Source organism: Paramormyrops kingsleyae, chromosome 1 (assembly GCF_048594095.1).
Source record: "Paramormyrops kingsleyae isolate MSU_618 chromosome 1, PKINGS_0.4, whole genome shotgun sequence".
Lineage (NCBI taxonomy): Eukaryota > Metazoa > Chordata > Actinopteri > Osteoglossiformes > Mormyridae > Paramormyrops > Paramormyrops kingsleyae.
Genome location: NC_132797.1, coordinates 25,477,579 through 25,503,073, shown reverse-complemented (window position 1 = coordinate 25,503,073; position 25,495 = coordinate 25,477,579). Strand labels below are relative to the sequence as shown.

At 43.0% G+C, this 25,495-nt stretch overlaps 2 protein-coding genes across 3 annotated transcripts in view; both read left to right on the top strand.

The window, feature by feature from the left end:
- Positions 1-14,630, top strand: part of acvr2ba (activin A receptor type 2Ba) — a 38,251-nt gene extending 23,621 nt beyond the window's left edge. For both annotated transcript variants that reach the window (XM_072712258.1, XM_023823802.2), the window contains exons 2-11: positions 4,171-4,378; positions 4,845-4,951; positions 5,586-5,734; positions 6,992-7,135; positions 7,493-7,636; positions 7,970-8,118; positions 9,576-9,690; positions 9,785-9,923; positions 10,523-10,653; positions 11,469-14,630. In XM_072712258.1, the coding sequence (XP_072568359.1) occupies positions 4,171-4,378; positions 4,845-4,951; positions 5,586-5,734; positions 6,992-7,135; positions 7,493-7,636; positions 7,970-8,118; positions 9,576-9,690; positions 9,785-9,923; positions 10,523-10,653; positions 11,469-11,663 (1,481 nt within the window). In that variant the 3' untranslated portion in view covers positions 11,664-14,630. The remainder of the gene's footprint in view (positions 1-4,170; positions 4,379-4,844; positions 4,952-5,585; positions 5,735-6,991; positions 7,136-7,492; positions 7,637-7,969; positions 8,119-9,575; positions 9,691-9,784; positions 9,924-10,522; positions 10,654-11,468) is intronic.
- A 5,375-nt stretch (positions 14,631-20,005) lies between these two features.
- On the top strand, positions 20,006-24,896 carry LOC111850157 (nuclease EXOG, mitochondrial). Its single transcript, XM_023823753.2, has 6 exons — positions 20,006-20,204; positions 20,726-20,875; positions 21,290-21,429; positions 21,673-21,749; positions 21,843-21,957; positions 23,550-24,896. Exons 1-6 carry the CDS (start codon positions 20,072-20,074, stop codon positions 23,994-23,996), a joined length of 1,062 nt encoding a protein of 353 aa, XP_023679521.1. The 5' UTR covers positions 20,006-20,071; the 3' UTR covers positions 23,997-24,896.
- The last annotated feature ends 599 nt before the right edge of the window (positions 24,897-25,495 follow it).

Genomic DNA, 25,495 nt, shown 5'->3' with positions numbered 1-25,495 from the left:
AAAAAAACGGACACCTGCTGATTCACCGTATGTACCGCGGTATATCACTTAGAGGAGCAGGCCTCTGCGACCAGCCGACCGAAAGGCCATTTAAGTTTATGCAGCAGGCTGAGTTAATTGGTTATTATGACACGCATGCGGCTGTAGCCAATCGGCTCTTAGCTAGAGCCGCGGAATGCTGTCGACACCTTCATGTGCAGATGATCCACCCAAGGTGTGTTGGTCTCAAGTGCAGATTCTAGCATCGTATATGCTACCGTTTACAGTGGTCTTCCTTGGATGGGCTCCAGTTGTACCGAGGCCCCCTGCAGTTGTGGAGGAGTACTTTAGTATTGCTATAATAATTATTAGCAATGGAAGACGCACATTTTGCTCCTGAATTTAGCAAGTGAATTTTTTTTTAAGCAAATCTTTTTTTTCCTTAATTGCGAAAATGTGAACAAATGTGGCGCACATCTGATTGTGAGAATTAACACGCTGTAGGGGGCTCGGCCCAATTTTATTTGCCACATTTCCTGTTTTTTTTTTTTTTTTTGAAGCCTAGGTGACTTAAGAAGCAGTTAGTTCTTTACTACTAAAGTTTTTTTAGCCCGAGATAATGATTAGTACACCTGAAAAGATGAGCATGCTGTCCAGTCTGTAATCCTCAGCCCAGATTGATTCAGACAGCTGGGGTGCTGTGGGTTAATTAGAAATGCCTTAATTAATCCAGACGTGTTGGCTGGCATTTGTTCCTGCTCCATCTATTTGCTTACTATGAGGGTGTAGATGGCTTTTTCACCCAGCAGGCTTCTCCGACTGGCTCACCCTTCAGCCATTAAGGTTCTCCTCCCCACCCCAACCAGCAAGCCTGGTTGAGTGTCCAGGTTATTTGACCGCATTTGTGCCGATACCCACCACAACGGTAATGCCTACTCACCCAGAAGTAAAGGTAATTATAATTACAGTATTTAGTCAGTTTCGATACTGAGGGACTGCTCTGTGACCTTTTGAGGATGTGACAGTCAAATATGACTTCCTAATTCACTCCTCTCCTTAATACCCACAATATAAAAAAACCTTTTGAAATTCTGCCCTTGAACGCAGGACTTCAGTCTTTGCGTTGTACTCTGTGTGGCATGTTGTCATCCCACTATTCTCCATGCTTCCCCTGGTGCTGTGTGTGTGTGTGTGTGTGTGTGTGTGTGTGTGTGTGTGTGTGTGTGTACATACCTCACGTTTTTGACAGGGGAGGCAAGTCAGCGAGTGGATGGTTGAGAGAGGCTTTGTGTGTGTGTGTGTGTGTGTGTGTGTGCGCGCGTGTGTGGCAGGGCTTGGTGTTTGGGCTGGTGGCAGTGCTCCCTACATCTCCCGTTGCCTGGAAACCGTAATGCACAGATTTGTTAGAACATCTGCTGCAGCCAGCCCTGCCAAATTTGTGTTGTATAGTAAACACAGATTCGCTCTTCCTACGCCAGTAGGGAGGGAGAAAATCGCCTTTTTTATTCGCTGTTCATTTGGCTGTTTTTTTTTTCCTCCGATCCGTTTTCAGATGCACTTCGCTCCGGCAGCCGGAGCCATGCTGGTCATGCTTCAGGCGAGATCTTCTCATCTCGTGCTGCAAGGATGGATCCTTATGATAAAGAAATAAAAATAATAATTAATTGAGACCTAGCCTCTCCTGTTGGCCGATTGATTGATCTAACCTTTTGCTGTAACAACGGCTTTTGTTGCTCGGAAGATATTTAATGTGTGTTGAAATTATTACGGATCCTGTAAAATTTACTATAGGGACATGGTTTTTTAATATCCTGCAATACAGTTAATGCCTGATTTTAAATCTGCATTTGCATATTTCTCACTTGTCCCCTGGGAAAAATATGGATGAAAAAAAATATTTTAGTAGAGATGGCAGTCTGATGCCAAATATTCTTTTTCATGTACTACTATGAATATTCAGTCAAGGTTCGTTTTAATGACTGCCCCACGCTGGGAAGACCAGCGTTCGATATCACCATGGGGGTATTGAGAGAGAACTGATTTTGGGATGTTGGCAGGACCACTATCCGGGGTCCCCAGCGCCATCTTTAATGGAGTGGAGAGCGCTGGCTTGGTGTTCCACCAAACTTAAGGCATATCCTCTCTAGGCAGATGAGCACACTCATGTCAGACCCTTCCCCCCAGCTGAAACCCCTTGTCGATCCATCATTAGCGACTAGCTGAGGGCCGTCTCTGGCTCTTCCTACTCCCGAGCTGGGAGGCGCGAGTCGAGAGCCCATCTGTGCCCGGCGATACTCTTTCATTTCATTGTTTATTTTTTTAACGCACTTGGAATGAAATGAAGCATCTGGTGGGTTAAACCTGGTCTTCGGCGATATCTCTCTTCTGTTTGTGCCGCCGCACCTTCCAGACATTGCACGGTGTACAGGGTGTTTTGGCAGCATTTTTCAAAAGCAATGCCACTATTCCACTATTTTGAGATTTTAACGATAAAATTTGTTCAGCTAGCAGGGGTTGGATCCTCCCACCATAAAATTTGCCACTCGATGGACCTAAAATACCATTGTATTCTGTGTTACCTTAAAACCGCCCAAGCCTAATTAAACCCTTTAAAAGAGGAAAAGAACAATAAAACCTAAATTTGCGTGTGTGTGTGTGTGTGTGCGTGTTATGAAGGCAGCCTTTACTGTTTTTGTCTGTCTGTTTGCTGACTTTGTACGTTTTTATTTTAGTCTTAGCTGTCACCCCCCCCCCCCATTTGTGGTGGTTTTCTTTGCGGTTTCCCGTGCTCCTTGGCCTTCCTGCTCCCTTTATAGCGGCTCGACACGCTCCACCACTGCATGGGCCTTGGGTTTGCTGGGTTTGTTAGACACTTCCAGTGTCCTTTATGATTAAATGCGATTCTGTTTGGTTTATGGTTTCCGCCCTGGAATCTGAGCGCTGATGCCTCTTGCTGCATTGCCATCGTCGGCTGTGGCTTCTGCTTTCCCCCCAGATCCCCATTTTAAGGCTTTATCCCTCACACTCTGCCTGTGTACTTAGTGTGTTTTATTAGACGACCTCTTGCTCTGACACAGCCTGCTGATCAGTGGGGTCCTTGGCGCCATAACTACTGGATCCATAGTAAATCAATTATTCTTTGTATGTAACTTGACATACAACTTGTCAGTTTTGGTTCTGTAATTAGTTAGTAAGCCTTTGTGAGATTAATCAGCTGCTCTTGGTAGCAAATGGCCGCAACTTAACATCAAACAGGGTAACTTCTCTTTTAAAGGGGGTGGTGTGTAGCATTGTAGGTTAGGGATCTGTGCTTCTGCCCAGAAGGTTGTCTGTTCAATTCCCCAGAGTGGGGCCCTTGAGGAATTCCCTGAAACACTGCCTCTGGGGTGCTGCTCTTTGACCCCAGGCATTCCTCACGTTTTTGTCAATTTGGAGTGTTAAATAAATGTTGTGTGAAACTAGGACTGTCTTCTGTTAGTCTTAGTTGATCCACGCTAGAGAGCTGCACTGGGATATCTATCCCCTCCCCAGCCATCCCTGTGAGCATCTAAACCGCCCCCGTCGCCTCCCGGCGTGCACCAGGACCACCCCCGTCCCGTCCCCGTGTGCACCAACACACCAACAGCGCAGTATGAAATTAAACACGTCCATATCTGCTTATAAATATCTTAAATATTAAATTACCCACTTGATACTTTTCCCCAAATGTATTTAGTTTGCATTATTCAGACCAAATTATTGCATTTTTATTCTGAAAAACAAAATAGCTTAGAACTCATCTGGAATTGCTGAAAAACTTTATGGGAAAGTATGTGGCTCAGCGGGCAAAGCCTCTGTGCCTATAATCAGAAGGTCATCAGTTCAAGCCCCGCTTCGGTGGAATAGTCTGAGCAAGACCCTTAACCCCCAACTCTATGGGCCCTGCTATGCATGGCTGCCTTTTCGCTGCCAAGCTTTTTGTCTCCTACATATGTGTCATGGAGAACAAGATTGGGTGGGTGAAAAGAGAATTTCTCCATGGGGATCAATAACATGTCATCATTCATTTTATCTTTTCCGTGTTTGAGGTCTTGTACTCATTCTTTTTTCCCCATTCCCACGGATTACTGCGGATACCCATGGTATGTCCCCCATTCCTGTCCATGCCTTGGACTACCTGACATCTCGGCGCTTTTCTATCGTGTCCCACAGGACCGAGCCATGGTGAAACTGAGACCAGGGAGTGCTTGTATTACAACGTCAACTGGGAGATTGAAAAGACGAACCAGAGCGGCGTGGAGCGCTGCGAGGACGAGAAGGACAAGCGCTCGCACTGCTACGCATCCTGGCGCAACAACTCAGGCGCCATCGTGCTGGTGAAGAAGGGCTGCTGGCTTGACGACTTCAACTGCTACGACAGGCAAGGCGGCGGCCACCCCGCGGGTCCTCGCTGGCATTATTAATGTCTGCTGATGGCCTTTTTGCTAATTGCTCATTATTCAGCTCAATACCTGCATGGAGGATCGTTAAGCCTTCCCGTTATTTGTACCTTGACGAGTGAGTTTGTTACTAATGCAGATGGAAGATACTAGACTCTTTGTGGTAGAATAACATGTGGATTAAGACAACATAGTTAAGATTTACTGGTAGTGCTGAAGAGAAAATATAACATTTATAGAGATATTTAGGTCCCTCTTTAATTTAAGATTTTCATTTTTATCGTTTACAGGTAAAGCTTGCCATCTTCAAGGCTAATTTCAGATTTATTGAATTCCTCATTATACACAAGGTTTTCCTGCTGTTTTGACTGAAGCGGCAGTTTTGTAAGACATTTGTTGACCGAGAACTTATGATGGTCCTGCGGTGTGTCTCTTGGGTAACGGCAGGCAGGAGTGCGTAGCCACTGAGGAGAACCCATCCGTGTTCTTCTGCTGCTGTGAGGGCAACTACTGCAATGAGAGGTTCACCCATCTGCCTGACGCCAGCGGCCCAGGTAAGTGGGCAATCCTCGGTCGGCCTTATTTTACCGCGGTCCCGGTGTGACTTCTGCCAGATGCCATCCCTGAGCAGCCAGCAGTGGATGCCAAACATTGTGTTTTTTATTGTTACATTATTTTTTATGGCAAAGATTTTGATATTATGGGATCATATTGAGATCGGCATCAGAAGTTTCTTTATTGGCTGGGTATATCTGCATGTACTAGGAATTTATTTTGACAGTATTTACTTACATTTACAGAAAACAAAGAACATACATTTTAAAAATGACTAGAAATGAAATAAATAGAATAAAATAGACTTCAGTATGGAAAAGTTAAAAGTACTGATTATAACTTAATTCCCTTTATATAATGGTCATTGGTTAACCTTTTGAAACGCTGTTTACGTTACATGTTATATGATGTCAGGCTCGTCTTGAAGTTTTGGGTTGGTCACAGGGTCACTGGGGGGTGGGGGACAGTGATTGGCTTATGATTGGGTGGGTGGGGCCTGTTTTTTGTTATTCTTGCTGAGTAACAAGGTGTGCACTACTCCATCATGGAATAGCAAACAGCATTCACTGGTTTTCAGTGATGATGACACGTACAGAGAGAGAACGTGTGAGGGTCTGTCTGCTGTGTTACCAGTGATCCGGGCCCCGCCGTCCACGCCCTCCACGCTGACTGTCCTGGTCTACTCCCTGCTTCCCGTTTCCGTGCTCTCGGTCATCCTGCTGCTCGCCATCTGGATGTATCGCCACCGCAAGCCGCCGTACGGCCAGGTCGACCTTAACGAGGTAAGCCCGACCTCTGCCCAATTGCACCGTGGGATCATGGGAGTTGATCATTTTTACAGTGGGATCCAGTGATTTAGATTAACCTTAGACGTAATTGGGGTCTTTCATTGTGCAGTGTGTCCCGACCCAACAAAACTGGGGCTCCGGTGGTTCCTCAGGCGTCTGTGGGTGAATTTTAATATTCCAGCAAAACAGCCGCGTCAGTGTCCAGGGCCTGTATTTCACAAATACTGTCCATGTTCCTCGAGGATGTATGTATAATTAGATCACCCAGCCCATTCAGGGTCTAAGGAGAGACTATGTTAATACTATGTAAATTATCACACCCAGCTGATTCCCAGTACTGAGAACTCGGATTTTAGAATAATGATGGGAATGGGTACTGAAGACTTCAGTGGGCTGAACTGTTTAGAGTATCCTGTCCGAAATGCGTCTGAGAGCTGTGAACATGCATGTGGCTGGTAAGGAGTGATCAGCTGTCCGCTAGTTAAAATGAATTTAAATTACCACAGGATGACCTTTAACCCGAAACTGGACTTGGTGCTCCACCCAGGAGAAATATTTGTCCAGGATGTAGGGGTGGGGGAAGGGCATAGCACAGATCATTACGCTTCTGGAGTGGCGTAGAGCCTCACACCTCCCGGGTCCTGGATTTGAATCCTGCCTCTATCCAGTGCTTTTACTTTCTTACACTTTTTTTTGGGGTGGGTGGGTGGGGGGGGTTTATGTTGCGTGTTCTTCCCGTGTTTGTCTCCTCTAGGTTACCCAGCTTTCTTTCCACAGTCCAAACATACTTGGTTTGATGAATTGGTCTCTCTCTGTTATCCGCAGTGTGATGTGTGAGAGATCAGCTCTCTGCTGGGTTAATGCCCATGGACTGTTCTTAGTGCCATTTTATGGCATTTGTTTTGCTTTAACTTCCAATAAGTATTTAAAGCATCTACTTCACTCTCAAACTGCCATAAATAGATTCCCAAAGGCCACATTGTAGCTCCTGTATTGCATGGCAAATGGAATGATCTGGTACAGACATGTATTGTATTGCACCCTAAGTAGCTGGTTACATCCTGTATTGTGTTGCAGCCCCCATCTTAAAGCTTTATGCATTGTTACATATCTTTTGTATTTCTGTCGTTTAGGTTCGTTTGAGTTTTTGTAATACGATCGCTTTTGGCTTGTATGAGATTTTCGCTTATTTCAGAGACTGACCCGATGGGCGGGTTGTGATGTGCTAACCACGGCTTCTTCCGTTATCAGGATCCTGGCCCGTCCCCACCCTCCCCTCTGGTCGGCCTTAAACCTTTGCAGTTATTGGAGATCAAAGCCAGGGGGCGCTTTGGCTGCGTTTGGAAGGCTCAGCTGATGAACGAATATGTAGCTGTGAAGATCTTTCCGATTCAGGTCTGCTGCCAATCTTATGCACCTTGCCTTTTTGATGCTAAAACTCTGGTGATACCGGTTGGAACCCATGCGGTGCCCTTCACCACTGGTGCCCCCTAGCTGTCTTTGCTAAGAAGGCAACGTCTCTGAAGATGTCACTTTAGATGGCCACCTGTGTTACCTAACGAGCTGGCCGGCATTGACCTTGGATGACTTGAGTGATTTTCCGATTTAACGACAACTCTTGTGTTTATTTCAACATGACTGACGTCAGTTACAGTAACTATTGTTAACAGGCAAAACTGAATCGGGTGTTGATTTGTGTCTGGTGGATTCTCCTTGGTGTTGAAGGGTAACCAGTTACGTGTTTTCGTGCAGGACAAACAATCTTGGCAGAACGAGCGGGACGTCTTCATCACGCCGGGGATGAAGCACGAGAACCTGCTACGGTACATCGGGGCGGAGAAGCGCGGCGCCAACCTGGAGACGGAGCTGTGGCTAATCACAGAGTTCCACGAGAACGTGAGCATGACCTTCGACCACCCTGAAGGAGAAACTCAGCTTTTCAGCCTTTGAGTAGCATTTAATGGCTTCTTGATGATCCATGCATTTAAAACGAATGCATTTTATTGTCAGTTTTATTCTGAGGTCACGTGTCTGTTCACCATTATGGAATAACACTTTAAGGCCAGATAAAATTAGCTTAAGAGCCCTTCATTGGTAAATTGATCTGAAGGGTTTTAATGAGGATTTGGTTTGAGAGAGACTTTCTTTCCACATATATGGCCGCGGTTTTCTTTTCTGGGGATGGCGGGTACCCGATCGGGATACTGAAACTCGTCATTTCCCGAGCAGGGGTCCTTGACGGATTACCTGAAAGGCAGTGTGGTTAGCTGGAGCGAGCTGTGTCACATCGCCCAGACCATGGCCCGTGGGCTTGCCTATCTGCACGAGGACATACCTCGGCACCGGGGACAAGGGTCCAAACCTGCCATCGCCCACAGGTACAGCCATATATTATTTTCTTTTTCCACCTGCCAAAATCGACATTCTTCCCTACTGCACTGTTTATGAATGGTGTGCTACTGCCCTCTGGTGGATAGAGGATGTTTTATAGGTTCCTTAGGTTTAGTTAAGCTGAACAAATGGGCACCAGGTATAAAAATAGGCTCTTCCTTTATAATCCCTTAGCAGGAAGCTATAGCTCCACCCCCAGCAAGAACCCTGTAATTTCTGCCATTTCAGTTGTAACAGGCAGGGAAAATAATCACAGATCCCCTTCACACCCGGGCTGCAACGTCTTTGACCTCCCCCCCCCCCTCCAGGAGGCGCCACAGATCACTTTATGCCAAAATAGACAGGCATAAGGACGGTTTCTCCCCACAAGCCATCACTCTTACGATCGGCTGACCCGGCTGCCTCAGCTCATTTGCACGGTTACCCCCCCCCATCCCACAGTACCTCATAATTGTAAATAACCCACTGTACACATTGTATTATGCGGTAGATACTGTATATGTATCAGCTGAGTCGTCTGTGACCGTTGTCTTGCCTGTGTTACTGCCTGCCAGGACTGTGTCTGTACACATAATTGGAGTGTGGCCTTCAGTTACATGACTTCTGTTTCGCAACTAACGATGAAACAAATACATCTCTTGACATGGGCGGAACCTAATTCACAAGTAGAAAGTATTATGCTAATTGTGGTTGTGAGCTGGTTATAACCGATGCCGGTTAGTCAGTCATTATGGTGAAGCGAAAGCATTTTGGTTTAGCTCTGTTAAATGATGTCAACTCTGTTATACTGAACTCGGATATGTTGCACGGAAACGCATCCAACATGCTCGCTCGTTCGAGACGACATCATCCAACATGCTCGCTCGTTCGAGACGACATCATCCAACATGCTCGCTCGTTCGAGACGACATCATCCAAGTGCATACATGTGTTACTGGAGCAAGGAAAAATCAGCCTCTGCAAATTAGCCTCCCTGTGGCATTGAGGTGTTTTTGGCAGGAAATTCAGACTAGGCTTGAAAAAAACATATAAGGCTGTTTATCACTATGACTGTGCAACCATATTCTATAGTAAAGAACATGAGTTTTACTTTACTATGATTAGACTTAATTTTGAGTTTTTATTTATTGAACATTTTTATTTAAAAAATGGGCAAATAAGCATTTTTTAGCAGCTGTTATTCATACACGTCGACACACACACATTGCCTTAACATATGGTTTAAATTGCTCCTAATTGAAATGTTTCAGAACAATTCTTTCCATGCATGTTTTCAACCCAAAACCGATATTTGAACCGAACCGTGAATTTTGTGAACTGTCACTACCTCTGTATATGTGCCAGCCATTGACAACCGGAGATAAATTCCCTGTATGTATGCATGTACATATTTGACTAAATAAACCTGTTTGATTGTAATGGTTTTATACCATTTGTGTCTTAGGGACTTCAAAAGCAAAAATGTCTTGTTGAAGAATGACCTGACGGCCATTATTGGAGACTTCGGTCTTGCCGTTCGGTTTGAGCCGGGAAAACCGCCAGGCGACACTCACGGTCAGGTGTGTTACCGTCAGGGAGTCCCCCCCCCCGCCCCCCCCCACAGAAGGCTCTGCTTGAGGTGCATCACCCCTCACCTTTACTCCTTTCTCACAGGTCGGAACCAGGAGGTACATGGCTCCGGAAGTCCTAGAAGGAGCCATCAATTTCCAACGCGACTCTTTTCTGAGGATAGACATGTACGCTATGGGCCTGGTGTTGTGGGAGCTGGTGTCTCGCTGTAAGGCCGTGGACGGTGAGTGGCGGACCCCCGACGGGAAAGGGGGGGGTCACCTTCTGATGATGGGCACGGTGTCCCAACTCGCTGAGCCACACAAAACCTCCATGATGCTTGTTGGTAATTAGAGGACACTTCTTTGTTGCAGATATTAATCTAGGGATTGTTATTATTCAATAAAATCATTATGTATAGTTTTTTTTTTTTATCTTTCATCCTTTTGTAACTGGTTATCCAGTACAGGGACACTCTGGATGGGATGCCAGTCTGTCAGAGCGCCCAAACACATGAAGTGTAATTTTAGGCACCAATTCTCTTAAGTAGACACTTCTTGGCCTGTGGGTGGAAGCCTGTGGACAACTCCTCCATTTTGGTTTCAGAATTCCCTTCCTCAGCGGAGCCAGTAAGGCTGACGTTTCATCCTGAGAATGTAGCCAACGGGGACCGTTTTTCACCTTCATGATATTTAGGACATTAAATATTTTCTTGGCCACGGAGTTTCAGTCTAGGTATTTTGTGGTTTTTCTAGCACTCTCCGCGAGAGCCCGAGGGCCTTTCTCTGCCCCTGGCCTTAGGATCCCTGGCTCTAATGTGCATTGGGGCTCTCTGTGTTCCAGGTCCGGTTGATGAGTACAGGCTGCCCTTCGAAGAGGAGATTGGGCAACACCCGTCACTGGAGGACCTGCAGGAAGTTGTTGTCCATAAGAAGATGAGGCCGACATTCAAGGACTGGTGGTTAAAGCACACGGTGAGCCGATTCATTACCCCTTGGCATGTGCTTTCAAGGGCAAGGGGCAATGTGTGTCACTTAAAGAAATTCAAGGTCCTCGTCTAATTAATCTCAAAATTGCATTACAAGGTGTAAATTAGACTGATTTGGTTAGCAAGGAATTAGTTTTTTTTTCTTGTATAAATTATATATGAATTGTGCCGTTTCCATTTACTTATATTTAATGTTTAAAACCATTCCCCCCAAATACTTCAATGTAGACCGGACTTGAAAATTAGTAGATTTGTAGGATTTCAGTGTTGGTGGTATGAGATGCAGACTTTAACCTTGGGGGATGATGTATGGCAAATATTTGCATGACTTCTATTAATGAAATCACACTCTATTTACAGTTTAGCTTATAGAAAATATCATTTACTTTGTTGTCTTCTGGCATTGTTTCGCTCCCTCTACCCCATTTCCCTGTTTGATGCACCACTCTGTATTAATAATGTAAGAATGGATTGCCACACACTGTTGGCTTGGGGTGACTTTTGTGAGAGGTGCATTACAAAATAGAGGGGCAATATCATACAGCGAGCATCTATAATGCTGGAAAAATGTTGTTTCCAACATGTAAATTTAATATGTGGATTTTGAGGATTTCTCTATATTCACACCATGGAAAGATATACAAATTGACTCGTTGAAACTACTGCTTGTTCTTGCTCTGAGCCGTTTTGTTTGCCAATGTCTAAAACTTGCATCCAGAACGCTGGAATTGCCGTTGAATTCAGTTCATGTTGTGCTAGTGTAGTGTGTGACCAGTTGGTTGCTGTCCCATGTGTGTCCAGGGCCTGGAACAGATATGCGAGACCATCGAGGAGTGTTGGGACCATGATGCAGAGGCACGCCTGTCCGCCGGCTGTGTGGAGGAGCGCATCAGCCAGATCAACAGACTCACGAGCGGCATTACCTCAGACTGCCTGGTCTCCACAGTGACTTCAGTCACCAACGTGGACTTCCCGCCCAAAGAGTCCAGCATCTGAGCCCGTCAGCCTGAGAGTTGACTGAACGGAAAACACGACTTTTTCCCTCTCTCTCTCTCTCTCTCTCTCTCTCTCTCTCTCTCTCTCTCTCTCTCTCTCTCTCTCTCTCTCTCTCTCTCTCTCATTTTTCTGTTTTTCAGACTCAGTGGGTCTCAGAAAATCAAACACTAAATGCAGCTGCTATTTTATCCTGACTTCCATTAACTTTTTTTCTTTTTCTGTGGGTTAGAGGAGATTACCAACCCCACCCTGTCCGATTCTCTATTTGTTTTGTTTTTTTTTTTTAAATGCTTTTTTGTTTTTGAAATTGCTGGAGTTGACATCCCATGTGCATTCAGGTGCTGACTCGTGAATGCCGGAAAGGTGCGGGTGTTCAGCTCTTTCATCAGTATATATTTTTTATTCTTATTTTGCGTCCTAGAAAGGACTACCTGTGATTTAAAAACCAACCAACCATCTACCATCTTGGACAATACTGAAATGCTGCAACGTGAATGAGGAACATAAAGACTGTTACGTACAATTTCCTTCCTCAAGGGATTATAACAATTTCTTTCCCCCCCCCCACCCCCCCGCTGTCATTTTCTGAAGGCTTAACGAGATAACGGTACGCGTTTCTTTGACAAAGGTTAAAGGGTGTCTTTGGAACATGGCGACGTGACGGCAGCAGGTGTATTCCGTATATTTGCACGTTCTGGTAAGACTGACGCTTTCGGTTTTAAAGAGCGGGGTGAACGAATATGGGATGAGATGGGTTTTATATATAAAAAAAGAAAAAAACTGGACACCACAGTATCTGGATGATTTTACTGGATGTGGGACTGCTTTCTCAGGTAACCGGTCTCGGTGGTTTGGGTGGGGGCGCGAATGGGGAGGAGGTGCGACTGCGATGGGACGATAGTAGCAAAACAGGCAACACGCAAAAGGGGACGAACCGGAACTTTCTGCTTGTGCCGGACAATATCCAGAACACTATACAAGTGAACTTCACAGTTGACCTTCCGTTCTCTTGAAGTCCCCGGCCTAGCTAACTTGGTTTTTATAGTAGGAGATGCTGCGAGATGCTAAATTAATGATGACGAAAGCTGGCTGAAGGCCGTGGTGAAGGAGCGGGTGTCAGCGTGTGTACATGCGACAGCGTGTGTTAAGAATGTACGATAGGACTTAGTTGTCTTTTATGTCCAGGTTGTTGTATTTTAATTTATTTAATCAAAGTATGTTTTGAATAACTGGAGTAGCGAGGCATTCTTAAAAGGGAAGCCAGCCTTCTGTCCTGGGGGGGGGGGGTCATTTTAGTACATACTCTTTGATCTCAGGTCCCTTCATATATTGTTGTTGTTGTTATTATTATTATTATTATTATTATTATTTTAACGTTTTAAATTTTATTTTAAGAACCTCCTTTTTACGGGGACCAAACTTGAGTTTCAGTGCGGTCGGTCCTGCGTTGCAGTGAATTCAACAAAGTTTTAACGAGGTGGCATGCCAGATAATTCGGGCTGCATTTCCACCGTTAGATTTCAGATTTCGGAAAGGGGGGGGCAACTTATTCCCCTGCATGGAGTGGGGGGGGTAAATAAATAAATAAACAATGGTATTGTCTTAAGTGGCGCCAGAATCCCACATTTCAATATGCCATAATGTAACAATGAATGTTCGTAATGCTGCTGTTCAACTCAAAGAGGAATTTTATCTATATATATTATAATATGTGTGTATTATAATATATATAATGTGTGTATGTATTCATTTCTATTGTATACAACATGCAACTTTCGATAGAGAAAACAAATGCAAACATGCAGAACAGAAACAAGGCTTCCGATGTTAATTAAAACTATCAAAGAAGACAAGTACTTAAAAAAAAAAAAAAAATGAAAATAGTCCATGACCACAGACCACCTCAAACCAGAAATACCTCAGATTTTTCTATGTGTATTGGTTCTGTTAAGTATTTAGTTGTGCCGTCTTGTAGCTATATTTTAACGTCAATTTGATCTTCATCGTTAGGTTAGGGAGTTTTGAGGAAAATGTCTGATCCTTTAGGAAGAGCTACTGTGTTATGCTGTATAAATGGAAATTATGTAAATACCAATGTATGGTTGTGTAATTCTGCCTATAATGTGGTACCTGGGCATTACTGATTTGTACCGGCTCTTTCTGTCATTTCGCTTTTGTGTTAATGGGACACTTAACCTTTTTAGAATTCGCAATTATCACTTGCGTCACCACAAACTTCAGATCAGTCCATTTTAAATCACTGCTTACAGATGTATCGATATAAATGATTTTTCTTGTCTCTCAGAAGCTCGTGTGAAGACAAGACCTAAACATAACATTTGGCTAGATGATGGCTGTGGCCTTGTTATGCTCTGTAATTTATTCTTATTTTGTGGTGTATCATATCCATTGAGTTTTAAGAGTCCCCCCCCCCCCCCCCCCCCCACAAGTGCAACAGTGTGCTTAATTCAAAAGGTTAATGGTTGGTTTTATAAAGTTAGAGAAAGGTTAACTGTCCCCTGTCCTTTTTCCCTTGTGACTGTCCATCTTTCTGTTCCTTCATGTTGGCTAAAAGAGAAATCACAGCAGTTGCTTTTGCCCCCTAGAAACTTCTCTCATCCCGAGAGCTTTATTTTTACATGGTGCCATGTCATATTCAGTTCTCTGTCAGCGGTGTTCAGCACCACAGAATAATGTGAGCTGAAGTGGCTCATAATCACTGGCGGTTATTCTGCATTTTTGGTCTGTAAGCTGGGACTCTGGACTGTCGGTTTTTGTCCTTGTGAATCCCGCAAGTGTCACTCGCTCACTCAGAACTAGATGGAATCAGCTGGGTATACACGTTGGCTTTTTTCCCAACAGGTCAGAGTCTGCAAGTTTTGGTTCAAAAAAGCTTTGTAGTAATGCATATGTTTATTGACGTGAATTACTCGACAAAAATGAGAATAAAAATGAAGGTGAATTTGACAGACAGTTTGATAGCTTCCCACAAATGAATAGGCCATTATCGAATGCGTTGTCTCCTTGGTTTTCATGTGATGCTCATGACTTCCGAAAGACCATGTCTGCACACATTTTGGTGTTTGTTTATTTGGAGAAGGAGATGACCTGTGTGAGGTTCAGTAAGACCATGTAGCAAGCAATATCAACAGCAATATTCTGTGGAATTTCAGGTGTGAACCAGACGAGCTCCCAGGTAATGCAGTTGACCCTGCAGCAGCCAATCAGATGACTTTAGTCAATATTGGAAGATGTACTGTGTTGTCACAGGTAAAGCTATTGGTTTCTCAGGTTCTCATCACTCTCGTTTATTCCGTCCAGTTCATTTTCGCAATGCCCTGTGCAACTTTTTTTTCCATGCCCTCCAATGAATGTGCTAAGATAAGGTTACCAAAGTGTGTCTTGTTTTCCCTCCCCCAGAGGTTAAGATTGATTTAAATGAACATTTATAGGCTTTAACTAATACCAGCAACTAGAAACACAAAATTTCACATTAAATTGGCTGTGGACAATCCAGTTACTGAACCAAACATCACATAGATTATTTGTATGAGGAACTGAGTAGAATCCATATGAGCAAGACCCAAGATCTCAATTTGTCCTCTGCCCTAAAAATGTGGGTGCAGCCCCCCCCCCCCCCCTCCCAATACTGCAAGTCCATTAACTCAATCAGGAAGCAGAGTAATAAAAAAAATGAATGCAGTTTGAAATGGAAGAAGATTCCCAGAAAAGTTTATTTTTTTAAACAGTGTTGTACCTAAAGAAGTTCTTTGATTTTCAAATGATGTTTTTAGTTTTGCCGTTTTTACTCCCGTTTTCGTTCTTAATTTTAATTGGTCACAGTATGCCATAAAGCAGGAGGTGGTCGTCTAATCAGTATTATTGAGTGGAGTGGTGGAAATCTGCAGTGTAAATCGGTTTCATTGGTGGTGTGACTTCATTCTCCTTAGGGGAAGTGAGGACTAGTATTTATACTGGAGGGTTCAGGTTGAATTTGAATGCCATATTGAATCTGTCAGATTGAATCGATGACCAGGACAGAGACTTCACAGCGATACCTTTCAATGTTTGTTTCCTCCTTCCATTATGTATATTCTAGCTTTAATTACCAGCTTCCAGTAGATTCAAGGGAACTAATTTTGATTCATGATGACAAACACTGAGTCCAAGTGAGAATGGCTTATGTTATCAGTATAATATATGAAGAGTCTGGTCTTTGGACCGAAATCAAGATGCGTTCAGATTTTGTGCCTTTATTTTTCCTTGTTAATCTTGTTAAAGTAACTGCTGTGAATCTTTTTTTTGGGTAACTGTCAAAACTTATAAATATCTAGAATGAGAAGTAACCAGCTGTAGTTCTGGATGCAGCCTCAGATCCAGGTGTTTCAGGAACCAATTACCTCAGACTTCACATGATAAAGTGTTGCGAGCTGGGTTCTTCTTGTTGCCAGGAAACGGTAAACACTATAAACGCAAAACGGGAAACCTCTTTGTACTGGTGTAACATGTATTCACACACCCCTTGACAACGTGTCCGCCTCCCCGTTTTCTTGTTCTCCCAACCTCTTGTTCAAAGCAAAGTGTGATGCTGTAATGGCAGAAGTTAATTGTGTCCTACTTCTTTAAATGTTGTGAAGTCTATTCAAATATGGACAAATAGCTGTATGTTGCTATGGCAACTAGGCAATTTAAATATTTATGCAACGCATTTCTCAAATTGACTCTTCTCATACCTCATGAATTTGAATAGAAATAAATAGCTAGCTAGTAATGTTACGGGAAAGTTTGCATTACAAATTCTTTGCCACTATATGGATGTCATAACTTATCCTAGATGAAAATATTAATGCTTGAATATTAAGTCAGTAGCTGTTTACTCACTCCCTACGATCTTTGAAGCTCTAAATCCAGTTTTTGTTTTCATCCTGGCTTAGGTTATTGACGTTCATATGGGATTTGTCATTAGCATGAGATGGGCATTAATTACTAATATAAAGCAAATGAAGTTATGAATACAGATGTTGGACCTGGTGGACAGACTCTTACTGACAGAGCCTGGATTTAGTGGCTGATACAGTACCTCACGTTCTTTTTTTCTGTAAACCAGCAGTGTTCAGGTTTTATGTCTCATCCACAGTACGATTACTGCCTGGGCTGACTGCCCTTATTCTGCGTTTGAAGTACTAATCTGTCTTCCAGGGGAATGCATCATCTCATTTTAATTTGCCAATGGCTAAAAAAAATCGGTCCATACTTTCTTAGCTCTTTGAAAGTAAACGACGACCGCTACATTGAGAATAGCTGATAGCCTGTGCTCTATTACAGTTTGACTGGGGGTAAACACTTCTAATTCTTCCCTTCTCTGTCGAGACCCACAGCAGGCCCGTGAAAAACAAGGGGATGGGAGCAATAAAAGGGAGAGGTTTTTTATTTTTTATTTTAATCTGTCAAGAGGTGATATTTAAGTGCTGTTTTTATACCAGTATATGTGAAATGTAAATGTCTTAGGTCATGTTTCATTATTGTAGCTAAAATGTAGGTAGAGCAAAGATGACTTGTACTACTGATTTTAACAAATACTTAATGAAAACCATTCTGTAAAAGACAAACTATGTATACAGAGTTAAGCTTGTTGCTGTAAATCCCTCTTTTGGATGAGGAGTGTGTCGAAAATATATATAAAAACTCAATGATGCCGTGATGAAAGGAGAATTTTCGTTTTTTTTCCTTCTTTCCCGATGTTCATTGTAACATAGTTCATTAATTTGCAGTGGATTATTGCTCATTTTTAATGTGGTAATTTTAGAAACCGAGCACCCAGAGTTTGAGTTAGATTTGCTGAGTCAGTCAGGTGTCGTTGCTTCCACGCTGCACTTGGTGCCAGAATAAACCAGTATGAATGTAGAATTTGCCCAGTGTGAAGCAACTACACCCTAAGCTGTTAGGAAGAAAAAAACACTAGAAATGATTTATTTCAAGTTTTATCTTTTTGTATATGAAAAATAAAATACTGAAAACCATTAAAATTGCTGTCTTCAGTCGTCCTTATGTAACCCTTACTGTAATTTTAGTAAATCTCGCTGGACAACCTAATAGGTCTATTCTGAATGGAGATTTCTGAGCGGAGGGCAAATAAACTTCATTAGCGAATCGTTAATTGTTTCAACAAAATGTGCTGATCTATATGCAGGTAAGAGGTATGTTTTCCTTGGTATAAGACAGGGTGACGCTGTTGGCTATCAAGTGAGTGAGGAATCGTATGAAGCAGAAGGCCTATTGATAATGTTTGTCTCTTCTCTTGTTAATACGTTTCTTGATTTTCAGAGAATAACAAAAGATTGCGTTTCTTTCTCATATGTGCCAATGTCCCCACAAGCTGTCCTCCATTTACCAGTCACGTCTGATGTTGATTCATTCAAATCTCCTATTCGGTAACATCTATACCAGGGGTCTCCAACTCCGGTCCTGGAGAGCTACTACCCAGTAGGTTTCTGTCCCACTTGGCTTCTGATGAGCCACAGCTGCTCCTGGTATTTACCTGAGAACAGGTGTGGCTCATCAGAAGCCGGGTAGGATAGAAAACCTACTGGACGGTAGCTCTCCAGGACCGGAGTTGGAGACCCCTGATCTATACTGTGTTAAGCTTTTCCCACTCTTTGGTCAATGGTGCAAACCCTACGCAGTCAAAGGACTTGTTGCTCACTAAATGCAGCTTTGTAACTTTTTTGTGTGTTTTAATGTAATATTAGCAGTCCTGGATGCCGATCCTGGGTATGGACATCTTTCAATTCGTGCTCTACCAGTCTGTAATCGTTGTCCTATTTTGCAAACAAAAGTGGTCCTGCGCCTTTAAGATCACTTTGTCCCTAATCATAGCCTTCAGCCTTAAACGGTAAAGCATGACTGCTGGGGGCATATTACTGAATCTGAAATTCCAACAGTGCAAAGAAATGCATTTTTCCTCTCTATCCTTCAGGCCCCCCCTTTCTCTTCATACCCCCAGACTCATGCCTTATTAAATCCCGTTTTGGCATTTTAAGGGTTATATATAGCAAACTGCAGATTAATAAACCCAAATGCATTAAGCAAGTCTATCTAACAACTGACCTTAAATGGACCATATATATATATATATATATATATATATATATATATATATATATATATATATATATATATATATATATATATATATATATATATATATATATATATATATATATATGTGGTGTGTGAACCTGCTTTATAAAGTGCTGTTAAATGAGCACTCTCAGTAGCTCATTATTTTTTCTTTTTTTTTCTTTTTATAGTTGTCCTAACAGTTTATCTAATAACTATTTACCTAGAGGGAAAAAATCCTGTTTTCAAAATCATGTTTTGTCTGTTTCGGAGGGTGGAAGCCTTTTAAATACACACTTTAAAACATTTTGTACATTTATGCTGCTTTTAGACCACATTTTTAAGAATCAACGTTTTTGTCTTGCAAATGCCTTTTATTAGTGTTTACACCATGAGTACATTTACACTGCATAGTAAAGGGGATGTAGGTATAGGTAGGTACCTTTTATGTGCTCAAACCATTTTAATCCCCCTTCAAGCACCTGGCGGTAGGGGGTGTCTTGATTATGTGTTGGCAATTAATTATTCACCATAATTAAAGATTAGATCCTTTTCAGTGAGTCATTGCTATTTGCTAAATAGCTATACAATATTCATTTTTTTAATTGGCTGGGATCAAAGGAATACTTACTTTCTATGGCGGGATAGTTTTTATTGGTTTCATTATTTATTATGTTCGCTTTAGTTTTTGTTTTTTAAGATGGAAAATGCAAAAAACATGCTAACATGCTGGAATATTGTTGTGGGACTCTACTGGGTCTTGCTAATTCTGCTCCCCTAATCAGGTTTCTGCCAAAGTCTACCCCAAACGGGACAGCCACTGTCCATCTGTGCCACATCTACACACCTCTGTCACTGGAGGCCTGTGACTTCATGTAGTGGGTCTAAATGTGATGCACTTCACTGTCATTTAAAAAATTCAGATAGTACTCGATAATTGAAGCCTAAGTAGAGTAAAAGTTAGGTGAACTTTTTTTTTAACTACTGTGAAAACATTAATATATCTGGCAACCAAATATTATGTAGAACTCCCATAATAGCCATACTCTCAATAATTCTTAGATGCGTATTTGCATTTTTAATATCTTAAGTAAGCGCTTGTTTCCTTAATTAATCCCACTAATTAAAATGTACAAATGTGATGCCCGCGATAAATGCTGCTATTCCATCTCCTGTCGCTTGGGGGCGAAACGCGGCATCGGAAGGAGACGCTCCTGCGCCTGCGCAGATGGTGGCGAAAGCGGAAGAGCGGCGTTGCTTTGCGGAGGGAAACGGCAGTGGGTGCAGACATGCGAGCGCGACGCTTCGGTGCACTGCGCTTCTTCGGCGGCTTCGTGTGCGGGGCCGCCGCTGCTACCGCTTCGTGCGTCGCTTCCATGCGGGTCTTCGGGCGGCACGTACCGGATCCAGAGCCCCATCCAGGTGCTGTCAGCACATCCCGTGCCGGGGGTTTGACCCGGTCTGACCGCCTTACTATTCCTGTTAACAAGTGGATTATTATCTGTGCACCGGTTATCATCTGTATTTTCATATTACCTAGTGGTTTGTGTTTTTAGCCATATTGTAATGTATTTTTTTCCCCCATAAAAAGTAACTGTACAGTGCAAGTATGAGAAAGTATGTTATCTCACATTCCCAGAACTGTGAGGGAGATGATTCAATTTGTAAACCTACTACACAGTTCGGAGTTCATCTGTATTTCTGATGGTTATTCGTTCTGCAACCTTTGGTTAACTCTCCTAGCTGCCCGTATAATTCGGTCTGCCGCAGAATTTATTTTTAATGATTGTACCTGATTTTGCAGTTATGCGTTTTGTACGTGACCTCATACTTCACCATGATAAATTGCGAATTAAGTACTGTATTTATTAATAAAATAATACAAGTAGCCGAATAGTTGTAAGTTTATGTGCGTCTTGTTTTAATTTTCCCCCCCCACATAGATGATGTACCCCAGAAAGACATGGGTCGATACGGCTTCCCTGTGACAGGAGCCGAAATGCGGTCATATGCGAACCATGTCTTGTCATACGACCAGGTGAAAAAGACACCAAGATGGGTGGCAGAGCACCTGTCAAATGCTAAACTGCAAGGTAAGTAATATGGCTGCCATTTTGATGTTTTAAACAGAAAATATGTTCCCTCCCACGTTTCAAGGATTCATTAAAGACCTTTTCTATAATAAAGGGGGGCGACATGGTCAGGTTTGGTAGCCCCCATCCACTAAGAAAATTAAGAATCATTTCTCTTTCTCTGCAACACAGATAATTCAGGGGGCCTAAGCAGCTGCTAATTCTGCCTATATGTAGAGCTGGTCCCCCGGAGGGGGGCCACACATCTGGGATGGCAGGGGGGTTTGAATCCCGCCCGTCCCCTGTATGTGTGAAGTTCGCGTGTTCTTCTGGAGATTGCTTGACTTTGCTTCTGCAGCCCAGAAACATGCAGTCAGTTGAATTGTCAGAAGGTGCGGATACACGCTGCTGTTCTTCTTTTTAAACGTCACCTAGGCAGCGCTGAGAGGAAGCACTGTAAGTTCAGGCCAGACCCTGGCGTGACAGAACTCTTCACGGCACACAATGAGGACTACTTAGGGAGCGGCTGGTCCAGGGGTCACATGGCACCGGCTGGAGACAACAAATTCTCTGAGGTATTCCAGAAAGTTCCGTTCATCACGGGAAGTTTCACTTACAAAAATGGTGAAGTGGGAATGCTTTCCGTCTGTCAGGTAAACAGTCCAGGTGACTCATATGTTTGCTGGGTCTTGCTCTCCTTTATACCCTGTGCTATCTGCGTTCTTTGACGGTTGGTAAAGTAGCTTTTATGGTGCTGTTTTAATACTCGGCTTACAGATATATATTATTGTAAATGTATTTTCTTCCTCTTTCAACAGCAAGCAATGGCTGAAACCTTTTACCTTTCAAATATAGTGCCTCAGAATTATGGGAATAATGCTGGTTTCTGGAACAGGTGAAGTATCTCTTAATGCCTCTCATGAAGTCAGTTGAGATGCACCGTGTCCTTTGTCGTGACTCTCGCTGATGTCATTCTTGCTTCTCTTAGGCTTGAAATGTACTGCAGGAACCTAACGGAAAAATTTGAAGATGTCTGGGTTATTTCAGGACCACTGATGATGCCAGAAGTGGGGGCTGATGGGAAAAAAACAATCTCGTACAAGGTGATGGAAAGGTGCTGTTGTCCGTGTGAGGTCCATACCTGCTGAATTGTCTGTCCTGGTTTCTTTAGACAAATCTCTTGATTTATTTACAACTGTGTATTGTATTGGATGCTATGTTATATTACCTCCTATACAGTAGGTGGCAGTGCTAACCTGTCATCTTCAATGAACCTAACATAAGGGGTAGAGAAATCTTATCTTTAAAGGTAGATATGTACTGATTTCTGCAGCAAGACCAGTTGAAATGTCATCTACCTTGTCACAAATCCTGGGGCAGCATGGACTGCAAAAACATTGATTTGCCTCTGAACATCAGGTATCAAGGAAAGCACAGTTATAGACTGATGCTGACGGGGGAGTACATGGAGAAGCAGGCTGCCTGCCTTAGACCATAGTAAGACCCAGATAACGTACAAACTGGGTTGCGTTGCCTGCTCCGATAGGTTTCACATTTTTGAGTTTGGGAAAGTACCTCAGAAACCTGCTGTGCTGGCTCTTGGTGGGGGTGCCGAAAGGTGAAGGAAGAGTAGTAACAAGCAGTTAGCCAGAGACTTGTTTTGTTGACAAGTTAGAAAAGCATTTGTTTTACTTTTGTTTTGTTTGGTTTTTTTTTGGGGTCAACTTCTGTAATTCTCCATACTGAACAGTAGGTGGCAGCATTGGCTTAACAATCTGAAGAGAGTTTTCATTCCAAGATGACACTGCAGACGAGGCTAAACTCGTCTTGGCAAAGAAAATGGTGACATGCTGATTTCATTCTGTACTGTAGTGGTCAGGTATCTCTGGCTGTCGCTGAATTCTTCACACACCAAGCCCAGAGCAGAGCCATTGCTTGGTCCGGTGCACAGGGAACAAGTTTCCGCCATGCGGCAGACAGCTGCCATCTCGCATTACTCATCGCATGTGGGAGGCCAGTGTGCCTTTGAAAGCATGTGGACCTCGGCTCTGGCCTCCAAACGGAAGGCTGCCCTCCTGGCGTTCTCAGAATCCACCCCCATTGGTTTTGCATGACCACACAGTAGAAGGGGTCCTGCCAGGGCCTTATCTCGTGTGGGACTGGAGCCTGCAGGGAACATAAGGACACTGCCCGCCCTTCTGGTGTTTCCCCAGCAGAGGGCTCTGTATTCAGCCCCTGTTGTCCATCATAAATGAGAGAGTAGCAGAATTATGTCCCTAAAAAACTAGTGTATCCTAAAAATGCAAAGTAATTGTTACATGGACTGGAATGACTGCCATGAAATTCACCAGCAAATTATATGTAGTTAAGACTTGAAACTGAATATTCTCCCGAGATCCAGCAGTCCATTTCTGTCTTCTGTAGGACATGTTTTTACTCATGTCTCTCATACTATATATGACACTCTTAGGTCCTTTTGTTCCTTAAAGAGGACAGACGGGGCTTTAAGGTGACACCATGCATCCCATTTATGTAAACAAAAATTGAAATTGTAAAAACCTTATCCTAATTTTTTTGCAATTGTGTCTGCTGTCAATTTCTCAAAAACAATTCTAGCTCTCAGTAAGCAACACAAATTGTGGGAAGTCCCAGTTCCTACTGATGTCACTGTTGTGTGCATGGCTCTCTTTTGCAGCTAATCGGTAAACACGATGTGGCTGTCCCCACCCACCTCTACAAAATCGTCCTGGCCCAGAGGTCATTGTCAGCACCAACTCTGGCTCTGGGGGCATTCGTCGTCCCAAACCAGCCTATCGGGTACGACCACCCTCTGACTGAGTTCCAGGTGAGCCTCGTGGACTTGGAGAAGTTGACCGGGCTCAGGTTCTTCCCCAAGGTGGACCCGGCGGGTCTCCAGAACCTATGCGAGCTGGACACCTGCAAGCTCCTGGACTTCAAGGAGTTCACGCTGTACATAACGGGCCGCAAGGTGAAGGGCGCCAACACCACGGCGAAGCTGGAGAAGTCCATGTCAGACATAAAGAATTTGGGCATCACCCCGGACGACTATCTGCTCAAGCTCTACCAGCAGAAAAGGGAGGAGCTTCAGGCCAAGGAAGCTGCTCAAGGCAGAAAGCCATAATCTGGAGAGAATTTGATCATCCCATGTCCACTGTGGTACACAACTGAAGATCTTAATGTTTGAGACTAGCGATGTGTGCCTGTTTTGAGGTTTAAAATCATTCTGAAGTTTTTGCTTTAGGGCTGGAGGCTGATTTGGTGACTCAGTGGTTTGCGCTGTAGCCTCACAAATTTTGTTTGTTAGTTACTTTATATTGCAGACGTTGATCTCAAAAGTAACGTACAAGTGGGAGAAGCTCAGATATCAGGTTCAGCCAGCATCTAGTGAGCTTTAAGGCCTTTGCTCAAATACCCTTACAGTGATAGTTACTCTGCCTGCCATGGGGTTTGAACCCATGACCATCTAGACATGGGATCAGATCCCTAATATGCTGAGTTTTGGAATTTGAATGTCTCCTTTGAGTACTCCTGTTTACTCCCTTTGTCCAAAAGCATAGGGTTAGGGGAATGGTAATACTAAGCGTCTTATAGCCAGTACTTCTTTGCTTGGCCTACAGTGAACTGGTGTCCTGGTCAGGCTGTCCACTGCCTTGAATCCTCTGGTTTTTGGGATAGGCTTCTGGCTAACCCTGACCATATGCTGGAAGGAACGTGTATGAAATAACATCTATTAATTTCTGCCATGTCCATCATACGGTTATTTAAACATAACCTCTTTCCACCACACTTCTAAATTACGGTTTTAATTTCTAAATTTCTCAACATTATGTGGGGAAATGTAATAATGTAGCTGTATTTTTAAAAATGGTTTCTGTCTCTTACACTGAAAATGCAATTCTGTAACAATTCAAAAAAAAGTTACAAACCTGCCCCTAAGTAGGCATATCAGTTTATTTTTATGTATTTTTTCGCTTCATCAATCTTTTCCAAAAAAAATAATAAAAGCCAATTGTTTTCCCTATATCAATCCAGTTAATTTATGTGAACTCCCAGTAAATCCAATAATAGAATATTTTGTCTAAATGTCAAGAGTGGAAGCAATTAATTTTTTTTTTTTAACTCTTGAATGGTACTGTTTACATATTTAAATTGAGTTAAAGCCAAGAAAACTGTGAGCAAGCAGCCTCAAATGACATACTGCTATTGAAGATTAACATCAGTTAATCTGAGCACGGATTGGCTTTTCATAACTACTAGATAGTTATATTTTTCAGAGTATGAATTGTTATGAATCACACTGCACTCAAATGATTGTGATAAATCTATCATTCGGAATATTTCATGAAGTAAAACCACTATGGAGTGTAAAAAATCAAGGTCTTCAGTTGTCGCTTTTAGTTATAAAATTATCACCATCCTCATCATCATCGTCATCATTATTTTTATACCCCTGATGAGCATAGTGGTGGCAGAACAGACAAGAGGTCACGACAATCCTCTTTCCAAAGCCTATTTTGGGAAATACCTGAATACTCCTCTAGTCTGTGCTGGGTCTGCAACAAGGTCTCCACCCAGTAGGATGTGCCCAGGACAGCCCAGACGAAGGATTATCACGGGGTA

Coding starts and splice junctions, on each gene's coding strand:
- LOC111850157 (XM_023823753.2), top strand. CDS start 20,072: ATGCGAGCGCGACGCTTCGGTGCACTGCGCTTCTTCGGCGGCTTCGTG. Junction 21,430..21,672: donor GAGACAACAAATTCTCTGAG/GTATTCCAGAAA, acceptor CTCTTTCAACAG/CAAGCAATGGCTGAAACCTT. Junction 21,750..21,842: donor AATGCTGGTTTCTGGAACAG/GTGAAGTATCTC, acceptor TGCTTCTCTTAG/GCTTGAAATGTACTGCAGGA.